We start from the raw sequence: 17,500 nt of genomic DNA, 5'->3' as shown, positions 1-17,500 counted from the left end.
ATATATATATATATATACACACACACACACACACACACACACACACACATATATATATATATATATATATATATATATATATATATATAGAGAGAGAGAAGAGAGAGAGGAGATGAGTACACCGAGAGAGAGAGAGACGAGAGAAGAGAGACGAGAGAGAGAGAGAGAGAGAATGTTACAAACGGAGGCAGTATTTTGAAGATGTGCTGAAGATGTACAATTTTTTTTCGTTTATTTAAAAAATACACTTTAAAGGTCTTTTTACAATAAATACATATACAATATATGTAATTTATGTACAGAATCAATAAAATTATTTATATTTTTTATAGTTCAACATAACTTGAATTTACTATGTCTATACATACATGTAACCATACCTATACACTGTATATACATACTCTAATCACATACCCATACATATCTGATGTATACATTTGAAGAGAAGTAGATCCGGGATTCAAAATAAAGGGAACTGGAGTGTGTAAATACTTATGGATTATTTCGGCCGGGGGGGGGGGGGGGGGGGGGGATTCAGGGATTCAGACACCAAGAGTTGATGGCCATTAAAACTGTGGTACAGCAAAGCACTTGTATGCAGTCAAGAAAACACCACAGAGTCCCTGACCAGGGTGTGTGACGTATGTCTGGATGAGATTATGTTCCGAATGAATGGAAGTGAGGAATACTGGCCCCACTGTATAAACGTCAAGATAACTGGAAATGACTGGTCCCGTTGTTTAAAGGTCAAGATAACTAAAATGACTGCGAATGAAGAGGGTCTTAATAGTATCCAGTACACCTGGGAAGCTGTTTAGTTGGATTTAGGCCAGCACTCTAAAGGCATGCGTTTCTATCGCTGTTGTCGCCAGATTCCGTGATTCTCATGACAATGACTATAGCAACGCACAGAGTCAGCCGAGTGGCGCCAACAGAGAGCACATCTGATTTTTATCTATATAGGAGCTATAAAGGCTAATATCAAATGATTGCACATTATTGGTCTGTTAGTCACAGTTTAAGTTTCCTGGCTGCTGATTGGCCAGCAATTCATACAAATGCCGCTGTAGTTCATTAATGAAGTATCATTTCAAGATCATACCTCTTAATCAACTCCTGCTAAAGATTCTACTTGTGATATAGTAGAGGGCAGAAGCAGTATTAAGGGATGATCAGTGTGTGTATAAGGCAGGTGTTCACTGAGACACAGCTGCGTGAGAAGTTTAGATGTAAACCTAGAAACTGATTGCCATGCTATATGGAAGGTGGTGAGGATGTATTATCCAGAACGTAATAACAACGTTTCACATGAAGATGGAAAACTGAGTAGTCGATTTTGAAGCATATTAAAAAAAGTTAAAAATACAACAATGATTTTACATGATTTTAATAAGTGAATATACAACTGGAATTTGGTATATTCATAAAGCAATGCCCTTAGCAGATGAGTCAAGTATGATTTCGGTTATAATAAAAAAAGTAGAATTTTGAAAACAAGATTTATGTTGTTAAAAGTACTTGGGGATAAATGCAAAATATTTTTTTCTTCGCAATATGTCAATTTCTTTTTTTGATCATTACTAATTTCATTTATGTAAATAGATTGTAATGTATATACAATATTCTAAATTGTACGAAACTGTAAATGTATATTTTCTAAACAAAAGTAAACAAAAATCTACATGGGATGGGTGATGTGTTTGAATTTGGCGTATGGAAAAGATGTTCTTCTAAATGATTATAGAATATACTGATGGATATAATTCTTTAGATTGTAAAGATAGCAATTCAGTAGTTGACAGGGTTAATTCAGCGATGCTACATAACAATGATAGTACTGTGAACGAGCGTGAAAGGGTGAATAAAGATGAGGCGCGAGTAACATTTGATATCAATGTTCAGTGGTACAAGGGGAAATTTGATATGCAAGAATTACTGATAAGTACTGTATATCAGATAATTTTTTTCTTTCATTTAAAAAAATACACTTTAAAGGTCTTTTTACAATAAATACATATACAATATATGTAATTTATGTACAGAATCAATAAAATTTATATTTTTTATAGCTCAACATACCTGAATTTACTACGTATATATATACATATACCCATGCCTATACATTGTAAATACATACTCATTTCACATAGGGTTAGGTAACATGTGTGAATCTCGTGTCGGCTATGAAATAGCTGCATAGGAAGATTCAGAGTTGAATAGAATAGCTGAAGGTAGTCTTCATGGACCTTAAGAAGGATCCCTGGATGACCGATATTTTTCTGATAAAAGAAAAAAAATCTGCCATCGCAGAATGAACATTGCAGAAACTGTTTGTTTCTCGGACATGTTGTGTGTTAGCTTGTAAGGTTTTTATGCATACATAAATATGTACATACAGACGTATATATACACTATATATATATATATATATTATATATATATATATATATATATATATATATATATATCGAATATTAATTTTTCAGAGAACGAAACAGAAGCTGGACCTCGAAAAACATCTACTTCAGACGTATCATTCTTCATGACATTCCCCACATATTTGGATATTGGCCTAAAAGGAGGGACCACTCCCGTTCAACTGAGGACTTCAGTAGATTACAGGGGCCAGCCAAAGCTAAGTTTTGAAATTCGCTCAGAAAAATCTTTGAAGGCAAAGTAAGTTTTATGGATACTTTTTAGTTTTTTGTAAAAGTAAACTATTAAGATGGCTTTGTTGTCTGTCCACCCGCACTTTTATCTGTCATTCCTCACATCTTAAAAACTGTTAAAAACTGTTCAGGCTAATTTTACTTGAGGTTAAATTAGCCATGATCGTGCGTCCGGCAACTCTACAGAACAGGCCACCACCGGGCCGTGGCCGAACGTTTCATGTGCCGCTGCTCATACAGCATTATACACTGTACAGGAAACTCGTTTGCCCAAGAGATTTCGGAGCATTTTCTACTTGTTTTTTTTATTGGTTTTGGAATTGGATGAGGCAAGAAGGTGATGTAATATGCTATGGGTAGTATGCATGCGCTTGAAAAAAAAAATGCAAGAAATCCAGGGTAGCGTCCGAATTGTACCTTACTGGTCAGAGATAGGTCTAACTAAAGCGATAACAGTTCTCAATAATGATGATGATTCGTTAAGGAAAAAAACAATTCTTATGCCATACAAATGTGTAATCACTGACGACTTAATTAGACTGCCACAAACATTACGATATACAGGACGAATCACGAACAGAAAATCTTCGTCAGGGACTTTTATTCATGTCTAAGTGCATATTAAAAAAAAAATGTTACCTTTCTAATCAAAACCGCATCATCTTCCAAGACAGATAGTTCTCGCAACGCGTGGATATATAGCATTATAATCGTATAAACAACCTATTGAGTGACCATTTAGCTGTTTATTTCAGAAACGATCCCAAATACTGTGTCAAGTCACTCTGGGTATCAGAACAGCACAGGAATTACAACGACTGTGTACGTTGCGCCTCTATCCACTCCCGATGAAAATGTAACCTTTCAGTCGCCTGTACATTCTACTAGTACATCTACTACAAAGCCTTCATCTATTGATCACGCCGACTTCTATCCAGATCTTCGCTGTAATATCACAAGAGCAACTTGCAGTAAGTCGAATTTGTGTCAGTATACACACTGACAAAGATATACACACATTACATTATATATATTTATATATGCGATACACACACTATATATAAACATTATACATATTTATATATACAATACATACACACTATACACACACACACACACACACACACATATATATATATATATATATATATATATATATATATATATATATACATATATATATATAACATTCAGATTACCATGCATCAGTCTGACAAAGAACATAGCTCTGAAGGAACTCTGAAGAACATAATGGTCTTCAGCCCAGTGTAGTAGTATGTTTTTATAGGAATATGTGAATGTTTAAGATAAGTGAATGGTGAAACTATTTTACAGACAATATTATTAATGAAATACATTGTTTTTATCTTCCCTGTCATAGATACTACAGTAGATTCACATCAACCGTACATTTGAGCGTCAAATGCTCGGTTCATGTGAATCTACTATAGTCAAACGTAGACACTGACTGTTCTGAAAATTAAGGCTGCAGTATTGGAATGTCTATCTCTTTTTAATCTTAGTAAACTCCCACAGACTGCATCTACTATCAGATTCTTAAGAACATGACTCGCTCTTCTTCTACCACATATATAATTAGGTTGTAAATGATTCTACTTAACTGCAGATTTGATAAAGGAAGACAATGATTAGAAATAACATTTTAAGTATAATTTACCGATAGCCACATGTATCAATAGAATTTAAACAATAATATCTTTACTGATAGCGGTTCACTAGGCTAGAACGAAAAGAAAAATAACAAGCTAACCAATTTTATTAAAGAACAATTATGGTTAGCACTGTCACAACAATAAAAGAAATCTTATGCAAAGAACACCGCTATTTACATATAACCAGTAAGATTAATCACGGAGAGCAGTATATATATATATATATATATATATATATATATATGTATATATATATATATATATATATATATATATATATATATATCTATATATCATACATAAATTCTTCTGTTAAAACAGGATACGCCTCAAGTATAAAAGGCCCATTAAAATACTCTGGTTTAATGCTAAGGACTATATTTCGGTGGACTCACTTCCAACCTTAAGCAGTGAATGCTTGCTAAGGGTGGAGGTGAGTCCACCGAAATATAGTCATTACCATTAAACCATAGTGTTTTAATGGGCCTTACATATATACATTTATGTATACAGCCAAATACGCTCCCAGAGTAAACGTGTCAAGATTTTCTCAAGGATCCTAAATTGTACGAAGAACAATCAGTAACCAATAAAATACACAGTATATGAATAGGCCAAATATTCAATAACACGGTCCATATTACCACTCCAGTATTTTCATTTACATTAAGAAAAATCCCAACAGTCAAAGCTCCCGACAGATTCAAAATAGGGTTCGAAACGGCACTACTTAAAAAGACCTAAGTTACAATGACTTTTGCTCCACAGACGACTGTGGTGTTTTCAGCATCGACACCGCTGATTCCAGAATAGTCCAAGGTGTTGACGCAAAGCCGAATGAATTTCCATACCAAGTGCACATATTCCTAGTCCTCAACGCGACTTACCGGTGGTGTGGTGGCTCGATCATAAACGGACGCTGGGTTCTTACTGCTGCTCACTGCTTTTACCTGGATTTTGGGTATGTGAGGTTTCACTGAAGTATTGTCAATTCTATCTTTTCTCCGTGTAATTGTCGTTACTGCTGACCTACAAGAATAATTTTGTCTGGTAGGTGGCAGAGTTATACCTCACACATTACCTTGTCTTGCGTTTAATCGGAGACCATGTCCCTAGAATACTTAGAAAAGAATAAAATAGGCAAGACGCTGGGACCTATGAGGTCATTCAGCGTTAAAGGAAATTGAGAGTAGAAAGGCTTGAAAGGTGTAACAGGAGGCAAACCTCGCAGTTGCACTATGAAACAATTGTTAAGAGACCTAGTATACCTGACTCAATGAAAGGTGCATTCCCTCTGTCGTAAGTAAATTTATGGACTTGTCTGATTATGTCCTTTCCTGATTTCTGGTATTATTCTGTGGGACTGGACTAAAATTCCTCACACCATTCCCAATTCTATCTAAGGCTTGGCCTAAATGGGCTGTGGGCTGATCAGTTTTCTGATCCGCTGGCAATCTTTCCCAACAAATCGCACACAAATAGTCAAAGGTTCATATGCACGTATAGGGACATCTGTGTGTATGTAAACGCGATCACAACCAACCACACAACCTTCCATGCAATTACATGCTGTTGGTTTCGCTCCAGGAGGAAATGGAATGGTAGAATCGAAACGACGGGCGAAAATAAGATAAGTGAAGCTTCTTCCTTCTAGAAAAAGACAAAAAAAAATTGCTGAAACACCCTTCTGACAATTGGCAATTTTCTCAAAGTCCTTTGTGTCCCTTGTTCACTTTTCAAGATTTCATAAGACAGTTATTTGGGATCATTAAGATAATGTCTCAAGTTTACCAAGAGTTAGGGAAAGGGAGCTGAAGGAGAAACAGCTTCTTCTATGGAAGTATTTATAATGATTGATGATGGAATGGGAACCCCTAAAAATATATGGCATGCCAAATGATGAAATGGCTAATTAAATATACGAATCAAGATATTTAATCTTTACGCATACCTGAATATAAGGGTAAAACGAAAATTGAAAAATCCTCAAACTGCTTCGTAAAATAATGATTGGAACTGGAATTGGGAAATAAAATCAAGGCCAAAGGCCAAGCGCTGGGAACTATGAGGTCATTCAGTGTTGTAAATATTGCTGAAAAATTGTTAAGAGAGGGTGGAAAGTAAGAGGTACAATAAAAGGAATGAAAGGGGTTGCACCTAAGGGCCGAAGAGACGCTGCAAGGAGCATTTAGTAATGCCTACAGTGAACTGCGTGAGGTGAACTGATGGCACTATCCCCCTTCGGAGGGTAAACTAGCGATATAATGAAGGAAAATGGTAAGACTGACAAAACAAAACGAGAAACTATTACATCCACCAGCATCCTCGGAGTATATTCTTCCTAAACCTATGGTAAGAACATTAACGACAAAAAAATCTTAATTAAATATGAGGTAATTCAAATATTGTATTTAAAAACAAGAAGCTATAAAATATACGATGTAAAATCATTTCATTAGCCATGAGGCTTAGTGACACTTTACTCAATACCTTCCATCAATTATATCGCGTATCTTTCAACACACTTGTGCCATATATCATATCTTGCACAGGTGTTGATGCTAATTTATGGCGCACAAGGTGTAATCTTTAGAGGAAAGGCAGCCTAACAATACTTAACTCTCCTTTTCATTATGTCTCTGTGTCTCTAACTTTTCATGCGCTGTTAACTAACAAAACATTGCTCTTCTTGATTTTGTTAAATAACATATGTTAGACATATTCAAGATATTTCTTTAAGATAAATAAGGAAGTCTATGCATTCCAACGTTGAAATTGACAAAACTGGCTATCGCTTTTCATTATATTAAGATGGAATTCAGTTCTGTAAAAGAAAGTTTTTATAAGAATATAAGCTTGAGATACTTATTTCAAAGAAATAGTAACATTTATTAGTTTTAAGGAGGGCAGTTGGTATGGAAAACCCAGCTTTGTTAATAGTGCAATGAGCCCATCCACAAAAGAGGTACAGTTCGTCCTTTTTTCAAGTGTATACTTTCATTTGCACTGCCACCCTAAAGTGTATATGTATGTCCCCTTGAAGATATCTAAAAATTTAAAGGCATACCCGGTTTTCATCGAATTCCCTTTACCTTGGGAACAGCTCACACTCAAAAGGAACTATATATGATATACGCATCTGCTAGTATTAGAACATATTCATTTCGATCTGATACACAGGTAACCAACTGACTTACCCACTAATCTATCTATCTATCTATCTTAATATATATATATATATATATATATATATATATATATATATACCTATATATCTATAATGTATGTGATATATATATATATATATACATATAGTATATAAAATATATATATATACGTATATATATATATATATATATATATATATATATATATATATATATATATAATATTCCAGTCAGCAAGATATATAGACTTCAGGAGGGTCCATGATACACATGTTGTTTAAAAAGGCCATGTTTATTAACAGCAAAGAAACGTTTCGCACTACTCAGTGCATCATCAGTCTGTCAAAGGTAAAAGACAATAAAATACATTATTAACATAAAAAGGAATTCAAAAGGTAATTAAAATTTACAAGTTAAAACAATAAAAAGTAAAAGAGTATAAAAAGTACATAAAAAACAGAAAACAAAAAGAGACTACCAAAAACACCAACCATCTATAAGCAGGAGAGAAGAGGGAATGACATACAATGACGTCCAAGGCCAGACGACAACTATGCCAGATACAAAGTTCCTGAGGAAGTATTACTATTGAGAGAGGGAACCAGTCTTTTAATATATAACGATTCTAAAGTTGTTAAGTGATCTGGGTCCCTTACATAACCAATTATTGAAAAGTGTTGTTTCAGGACTTCGGTTTTACATAAGCGGCATGATTTCTAATATTAGAAAATCTGGCTGCTTAATTCTTTGGCCAGTGCGAAAGCTAAAACCCAAATGGCTGCAATATCTGACCTGCAGTAACCTCCGTGTCGATCCAACGTAAGAGCCCGGACATCCAGGGCATGTGAATTTATAAACCACATTGGATCGCATGAAGGACTGCAGGCGATCTTTGAAATTAAAAAATGATCCTATTGTACATGGGTTGTTAGAGATCAGTTTTACGTTAAGACAGGGGATTTCCTGTTCAATTATTCTTGTGAGATTTAAAGAGAATTTGGAGTCAGACATATATGGGATTGAGGCATAGAATAATTTTTTTTGTTTTTTGGGACATCAAAGTTGACTGTTGGAGGTTGTAAGAACTTTGTTAATAACTTATTGGTGATTTTATGAACTATATCTTGTGGATAGGAGTTTATCTTGAAAAAGTTGAATAAAAAGACTATTTCTTTGTGAAATATTTGCCAAGTTGAAGAATATTTTAGAGCTCTATGGACCAAGGTGTAGATGGTATTAAGTTTGAAAGAATATTGACAGGAGCTATAGTAGTTATTGGCTAAGCCCGTATATGTCCGCTTCTATAAACAGAAGTAGTGAACTCAGAATTATGTCTCGTTACATTAATATCTAAAAATGGAAGACTACCTTCGCTCTCTACCTCCATGGTAAATTGAATGTTTGGATGAAGTTGATTAATATAATCCAAAAATAAAGAACATTGCCAAGAGTGCTGGAACAAGACAAAAGTGTCATCAACATATCTGCGATAAAAGGACGGTTTAAAATTATGATTACACTCGTTTAAAAATTTCATTTCAAGGTCAGACATAAAAAAGTTAGCAAAAATGGGGCCCAGAGGCGACCCCATGGCAACTCCATCGACCTGCGAATAGAGTTGCTTATTAAAAATGAACATTGAATCTTGCACTGGAAAAGGCAACACTAAGATTGGAAAAAGCCAAATGCGATCTGGATTTTCTTCAATATTGCCAATTGAATGATGTCGTCCCCAAATTTGTCCGATTCAAATTATACAAATCTTCTCTTTACAACACTGAGTTTTATAAGGAATCGCTCAGAACTCTACTGATGAAGGAAATTAACGTTAAGACTGTTGCCATCAAGAAATTGACTGTTACAGCTGAACAATTAAAACACCTATTGTATTAACGACTTATCTCTTTTAGATCGCCTCTTGTACCAAAGAATGTTTTACAAATTTATTAATGATTTTATTTCGGATGTCTTTTTAAGACATCAAAGAAAACTTTTAAGTCTTGGTGTTGTTATTCCTGATTTCCAACTCAGAAACCACTGCATTTTTAACTTATCTGATTACATTTTATCGAAGAGAGAGGAATTTGGTTTTATATCTTTTGGTTTGGATTTTTGTCTGCCATCTTTTAGACCCAACTATGCCAGATTCTTTTTACCATTTGAGGTCATGTTCCAAAGACTTATAAAAAAACTTGATGTTCTAAAAATATTGGTAATCTCCAACAGAAAATCTCAAATTTAGTCCACAAAACTTATGGCAATTTAAAAACTAACTGGACTCCCTTTTTCAGAAAAACTGATCTGAGTATACTCTTAAACTTGAAAAAACGCGAGGACATTGTAATTTGTAAGCCCGATAAAGGCAAAGGTGTTGTTATTTTGAATAAGAACGATTATGTGGAAAAAATGGAAAATATCTTGTCTGATACCACCAAATTTAAAGCTCATGGTGAACCCACTTTTCTCGACATATACAAAAGGGAAGATAAAATCAATAGATTATTAAGAAAAATTAAAAGTGAAAATATTATTAATGAGACCACATATCAACAACTATTTGTGACTGGCTCTTCTTTCAGTATTTTGTATGGCCAACCCAAAATTCACAAGCCTAATATACCTCTTAGACCCATTATGGCTGCCTATAATAGTCCTTCGTTCTCTATCTCCAAATTTTTAGCCGGTTTACTTTCTGAATATAGTAACAATGAATTTTCTTTAAAAAATGGTTACGAGTTCCAACAGCAAATTACCAACCAAGATGGAGACTATTACATGGTAAGTTTTGATGTAGAGTCTCTTTTCACTAATGTCCCACTTAATGAAACGATCAATATTATTCTAGATAAGGTTTTTATTGAGCGAAGATACAGTTTTTCATGGTTTTAACAGATCAATCTTTAAACAACTACTTGAACTTGCAGTGCAAGATTCAATGTTCATTTTTAATAACAGCAACTCTATTCGCAGGTCGATGGAGTTGCCATGGGGTCGCCTCTGGGCCCATTTTTGATTTTTTGCTAACTTTTTTATGTCTGACCTTGAAATGAAATTTTTAAAAGAGTGTAATCATAATTTTAAACCGTCCTTTTATCGCAGATATGTTGATGACACTTTTGTCTTGTTCCAGCACTCTTGGCAATGTTCTTTATTTTTGGATTATATTAATCAACTTCATCCAAACATTCAATTTACCATGGAGGTAGAGAGCGAAGGTAGTCTTCCATTTTTAGATATTAATGTAACGAGACATAATTCTGAGTTCACTACTTCTGTTTATAGAAAGCGGACATATACGGGCTTAGCCAATAACTACTATAGCTCCTGTCAATATTCTTTCAAACTTAATACCATCTACACCTTGGTCCATAGAGCTCTAAAATATTCTTCAACTTGCAAATATTTCACAAAGAAATAGTCTTTTTATTCAACTTTTTCAAGATAAACTCCTATCCACAAGATATAGTTCATAAAATCACCAATAAGTTATTAACAAAGTTCTACAACCTCCAACAGTCAACTTTGATGTCCCAAAAAAAATTATTCTATGCCTCAATCCCGTATATGTCTGACTCCAAATTCTCTTTAAATCTACAAGAATAATTGAACAGGAAATCCCCTGTCTTAACGTAAAACTGATCTCTAACAACCCATGTACAATAGGATCATTTTTTAATTTCAAAGATCGCCTGCAGTCCTTCATGCGATCCAATGTGGTTATAAATTCACATGCCCTGGATGTCCGGGCTCTTACGTTGGATCGACACGGAGGTTACTGCAGGTCAGATATTGCAGCCATTTGGGTTTTAGCTTTCGCACTGGCCAAACGAATTAAGCAGCCAGAATTTTCTAATATTAGAAATCATGCCGCATTATGTAAAACCGAAGTCCTGAAACAAACACTTTTCAATAATTGGTTATGTAAGGGACCCAGATCACTTAACAACTTTAGAATCGTTATATATTAAAAGACTGGTTCCCTCTCTCAATAGTAATACTTCCTCAGGAACTTTGTATCTGGCATAGTTGTCGTCTGGCCTTGGACGTCATTGTATGTCATTCCCTCTTCTCTCCTGCTTATAGATGGTTGGTGTTTTTTTGGTAGTCTCTTTTTGTTTTCTGTTTTATGTACTTTTTATACTCTTTTACTTTTTATTGTTTTAACTTGTAAATTTTAATTACCTTTTGAATTCCTTTTTATGTTAATAATGTATTTTATTGTCTTTTACCTTTGACAGACTGATGATGCACTGAGTAGTGCGAAACGTTTCTTTGCTGTTAATAAACATGGCCTTTTTAAACAACATGTGTATCATGGACCCTCCTGAAGTCTTATATAAATATAATATTAATTAAATTTAAATAATAATTATTATATATATATATACGTTATATAGATAGATAATATAATTATTGTATATATCTATATACATATATATATATATATATATATATATATATATATATATATATATATATATATACGTATATATATATATATATATATACATATATACATATATTATATATATATATATGATATATATATATGAGTATGAATGTGGTGATGACTGATTTCATTTATATTCAACACATCATTAGGGATGCGACGTGTTGGAGAAATGTATGAACACATGTTTTCAGGATATAAAAACGTGTGTGTGTGTGTGTTAACATTTCTATACATCTGTAACTTATCATTCTCATTTACAGGTACCCCATTCTACTAAACTTCTACGAAGTTGGATATGGAAATGTGGACATCAATAAACTGAAACGAGTTCGTCCAAAAGATAGATTCATTCACGAGAAATACGTCCACCTTGTTGATAATTTTGTAAGTTTAGCTTAGACCTGTTTATCATGGCTCCTTAGCATTTGAAGGTTTCGAACATTTAATAAAATAAAACCGTTACGTTCTTATACCATCAATAGACACTTTTTCGCCAACTCATGGTTAGTTTGGAAATCTGCAATAATCCTGATAACAATTTCGGCGATATTCACGTGGAAACTTGTTCTTCGTAGTAAACGCAAAGGTTCAGCCATAAGAAACTTTTTCCTTGTTTCACTGATTAGGGAGATGTGGTTTCGGCGCTTCAGTGACATAACTGGCACTTTGAACTTTCTTGTGATGGCAGTTTTGAATTTCTACATTCGAAACTGATTGAGAAAACTGAATTCCAGTACAGAATGAGACTCAATGAAGAATTAAAATAACATTTGAAACAAATCATATTTGTGGAATTTCTTGACTATTGAGTAAAATATATATATATTATTTCTCTCTATTTCTATTTAGGGTGGTGGTGAGGGTGGTTAGGGGGAGGGGCGGGCTTTGAACAGATCGTGAGCGGCACAACAACAAAATTAGCTGACTTTTGGAATAAGGTTTTACAATTATGGTTCTATTATGTTGCCAAGCACGTGAATTTAGCTTAAAAACTGCCAATTAATATCATCGTTATAAAAAAAACAAAAAAACAAAAACTGCTGTGTCTGGAAGTGAAAGAAGAAACTTTGATTTGCTGATTACACAAAATATCAAAACAAATTTAGATTTCTTGATTATAGTTTGCATAGCAAATCATCGATTGACAGCACAGCATAAGACTGGTGTTGCTGACAGATAGCCTCTGGCCTCATTGATCAGGTTATGTTGCTTCCTGATCTTTATTAATGTAGACAGACATTTTCTTATTTACTACAATAAAAATGATAATAGCAAAATCCATAAAAAGAGTTGCATTATCTGCGTACAAAATTATCAGTCTTAATTAATCATATTTGTTACTTGTGAAGACTAAACACACTGAGGAGCCTCCCTGAGCACTAATGTTACAAGTTTTATAATGCTGAAATCACCAGTGAAAAATCTGTGTAGGAAATCAAGCACACAGCCCCTGGCAACTAATCTATAAAGTCTACAGAAAACAGCCTTATTAATAGATAATTCAAACATTACTCGTGTTGCAACACTTCATTATGTTGCTTGATTCACAACAGAGAAGAGCTCTTTCTAGTTAAATTCTCCAACTGCCTATAGACCATTCTAAGTAATCAATATTATCTGCTTTCCTCAGTGACAATGACGAACGTGACAAAAAGAAAAATGTCATGGAAATGTGGAGATTACGCTTCTGCAAGTGCATTGCTCTCACATACAAATTCACGCAAGAACTTTTACCACGAACAATGGATAATTTGGAGACGTTAGCTACAGTTTTTGACTACAAAAACACCCGATGCAGTCGACATATTTTTTTTAAGCATTATAAAGCCGTTCTGGAAGTCAGACAAAATCAAACAATAAACCAGGGACCTCCATTTCATTTCTTCAGGAACTTTATATTCAACCTGCGCGCTAAACCGATATACGGGGGTCATTTAAAACGTTCTCAGCAACACGTAGAAATGTCAGATCTTATACTATTTATTAACCGTGTCCCTCTTAAATTCAGTGGCCTTGGTCGGGCACTGCCATCTCCTCTTGCAAAGTTTCATCACGGACATCTAAATACTCCTCTGCAACCAGGATCGACTCCATGAATGGTGCCATGCAGACGGGACTTGTGGGTTTAAGAATCATGCCAAGACAGCTTGCGTCAGGTCGGGGAAAGTAACTGTCTGGATTTCCATCTTGCACAGAGCTCGCACAACCGCGAGTTATCAGTCAGAATATTGAGCATTGAGCCACCACTATTGTCCGCGCTCCGGGCTGCTCCTAGGAGCAAGAGCCCGTGCCAGTACAAGGCTGGCTTAAACTTAAACAACAATGTCCACGGTCTCTGGTATCTGTTAATAGTCAAACGTAGGTCATTCAAAACCAAACCATGAATGTCATCCCCTTGTCCATCGGAGATTAATATTCCTGGACATCCTAATCTGAGGTCGCCTTCAACACCGTCTCTCCCACGCTTGAATTCAGTAGTCCACATCTATCAGAGTTTTATGAAATGAAGTCCTCGCCAATTGTGCCGACTGTCCTCGGGGATTCCCTAAAAAGGGGGAAATAATTTTATAAACATTTTTCTTTTTTTGCAGTAGAAATTATTTTATTAATTTTTTTTCTAGCATACATAGACTAAAAATTGGGGAAATGATTTTATAATTTTTATCTTTTTGCAATAGATTGCAACATACACAGACTCAAAAATGGGGAAAGAAATGAATTTATATATATATATATATATTATATATATATATATATATATATATATATATATATATATATATATATATATCTATATATATATATATATATGATTGTAGCATACACTGACTCAAAAATGGGGAAATGGTTTTATATATATGTATATACTTTTTTTTTGCTATAGATTGTAGCATACACAGACACAAAATTGGGGAAATGATTTAAAGGCATTTCTATAACAAAATACGTGTTATTTTTCTTTTTTTTAGGCGTACGATATTGCACTTCTAGAGCTTGAGGATGACATACACACATCTGATCCCAACATACATTCCATCTGTTTGGCTCAGGAAGCTGACATTCCATTCGGAGGTAAAGCCGTTGTGACCGGATGGGGAACCTTAGAGTACGGTAAGTAGTGTGTGTAGAGTTATGCGTTTGTTTATCCATACATCTACAATACAAGTATGTGTTTTAAATATATAAATGCACACTTAATATTAATAAAAAATGTATGTAGTTTTAGCTGAGAGCGAAAGATATTGTTTAAATGAGTGCATTTGTTTGAACATTTCTCGACGGTTCTGAGTTCATTCAAATCATCATCATCATCATCATCATCATCCTTCCAGTACCATGTGCCAATAAAGGCCCTCTGTGAAATTCCGCCACTCGCTTTATCTTCCACAAATCTCTACTCTACCTCAGCCTCCCCTCTCCAGTTCTCATCCAGATAGGCCTAGGTTTCCAAGTCATCGGGTGCTCCAATGCAAGGAGAATAGGATCCGCCAACTGCAAGTTCCTGAAGTTTATAAATAAGTGCTTTGTGATTTACTAAATCGGAAGCAGCACTAAAATCTATTTTGAATTACTATGCACTCAAAACCCTTATCACGGTTCCCTTGCAAATGGTAAGTTAAGTCTAAACGAGCACCACAGGTACCTAACTGCTTCCTGTATGCATAATGACTATCAGCTAACATTCCTTTAGATTCCACATACTTATATAGAGGCTTAAATATAAGTTTCTAAGCCACTTAGTTTGTTTGTTTGTATGATGTTTTTACGTTGCATGGAACCAGTGGTTATTCAGTAACGGGACCAACGGCTTTACGTGACTTCCGAACCACGTCGAGAATGAACTTCTATCACCAAAAATTCACATCTCTAACCCCTCAATGGAATGCCCGAGAATCGATTAAGCCACGTTAGAGAGCCCAGAGAGAATAGATTTGCAAATCTTGTGGCGTTGTGTTGATGAAGACAGCGTCATTCACATATTCTTTGTTTGTCTAGCTTATATCGTTATTCCATTCTCGACTACGCCTACCTCCAGCCACACTTTCCACAACAATATCAGTGAAAAAAGGCAAACAGCAAAAAAAAAAAAAAAATGAAATAACATTCCTCAAGCACCCTACTATTACAGCAAATCTGCAAGATGATAAATAACCGACCATTCACTTGGCATTATTTCGTTCATGGATAAATTCAAATAGGTTTATATTTTTCACGGGAAGGCCATCTCGACACAATCAAGCCCTCCCACAAAACTGGCCTACTGACGCTGTCAAATGCCTTCTCATATCAACGAAAACAAGCATGTGCAGTTTTAAACTCCGTACTCTGCTGGACAATGTTTTAACAATGATCCTTGTAACTTATGCTTTTTCTAAAACCCGCTTGTTAATATCTAAGCGGTTTATCTGTTTTTGTCTCCGTCCCGCTAAAGATATGTAAGTGTAAAGCATATTTTCTTTACATATTTTCATTAGGTCACCTTTCTTTGGCCCCTTTGCCATGACTTCCAAGTCCCAATTATAAGCCTCTATTTCCACAGTCCATATTCTGCTCTAGTTAGTATGAAATGTGCTTTCAGTTTCAGCTAAATTCACTTTGCAGTGATTTCACCGGAAATGTTTTGACGCACGCTCTTTTGTTTCTTTTTTAACTGAGCAGTACATGAATAATGGAGATTGAAATAATCAAGCGAAAAAGTGATCCTGACGAAAGCTTTAAAATTTCCTTTTCTAATTAACAGGTGGGTCTTATCCAACAGTTCTCCAGAAAGTGGCCTTGGATGTTATAAACACGACCTACTGCGCTTCTTTAGAACAGCTGCCTCAAAATATCAACACGGTAGTCTGCGCACTCACAAATTACAAGGATAGTTGCCAGGTTTGTATTAGCATTCGCCATACTGAATGTAATTATTATTAATAAACTCAAATATTCATTCATTCTTTTTTCCCCTTATATGTGGGGAATACATTATGAGTGAATTCCAATATGAATTCAATCATGACCCCAGCCGTCTGCCATTTGTTAAAAATCATCTTTAGAGGAGTCATGTACTGCCTTTATATGCTCTGATTTACGCTTTCCAAATTTCTGATAAAACCGATATTTGGTTGTACATTGAAATAACAAATGACCAATTAACACACATACATACACACATTCAGATATATAATATATACTTATATATATACTTTAATTTCTACCAAAAGGAAAAATTAAACTATATACATATATACATACGTACATATATAATATATATATATATATATATATATATATATATATATATATATATATAGTATATATATATATATATATATATTTCTACCAAAAGGAAAAATGAAACAGTAGATATAAATCATGACAGGCGTTTCCATTTTTTTCTTATGGTACGTCTGATACATCAGGTGTTCTGGTGATTCCACACACACATTCATAATTTTTTCTTAAATTCTTGACCCAGGAATGACTTTTAATTCTTGTTTATGGCTCAGTAACATTCGTCAATTTCTCCTCCCAACAGGGCGACAGCGGAGG

The 17,500-nt window shown here is 34.5% G+C and overlaps 1 protein-coding gene across 1 annotated transcript in view; it reads left to right on the top strand.

Moving 5' to 3' along the window:
• Nucleotides 1-17,500, top strand: part of LOC135209769 (serine proteinase stubble-like) — a 24,985-nt gene that overhangs the window by 1,996 nt on the left and 5,489 nt on the right. The window contains exons 2-6 of the mRNA XM_064242553.1: nt 3,412-3,640; nt 5,111-5,303; nt 12,223-12,346; nt 14,932-15,073; nt 16,704-16,840. Coding sequence (XP_064098623.1) covers nt 3,412-3,640; nt 5,111-5,303; nt 12,223-12,346; nt 14,932-15,073; nt 16,704-16,840 — 825 coding nt within the window. The remainder of the gene's footprint in view (nt 1-3,411; nt 3,641-5,110; nt 5,304-12,222; nt 12,347-14,931; nt 15,074-16,703; nt 16,841-17,500) is intronic.

The sequence above is a fragment of the Macrobrachium nipponense genome, chromosome 38 (genome assembly GCF_015104395.2).
Source record: "Macrobrachium nipponense isolate FS-2020 chromosome 38, ASM1510439v2, whole genome shotgun sequence".
In the NCBI taxonomy this organism is placed as follows: Eukaryota; Metazoa; Arthropoda; class Malacostraca; order Decapoda; family Palaemonidae; genus Macrobrachium; species Macrobrachium nipponense.
The sequence above is the reverse complement of the archived record's forward strand: the minus strand, read 5'-3'. Positions and strand labels throughout refer to the sequence as shown.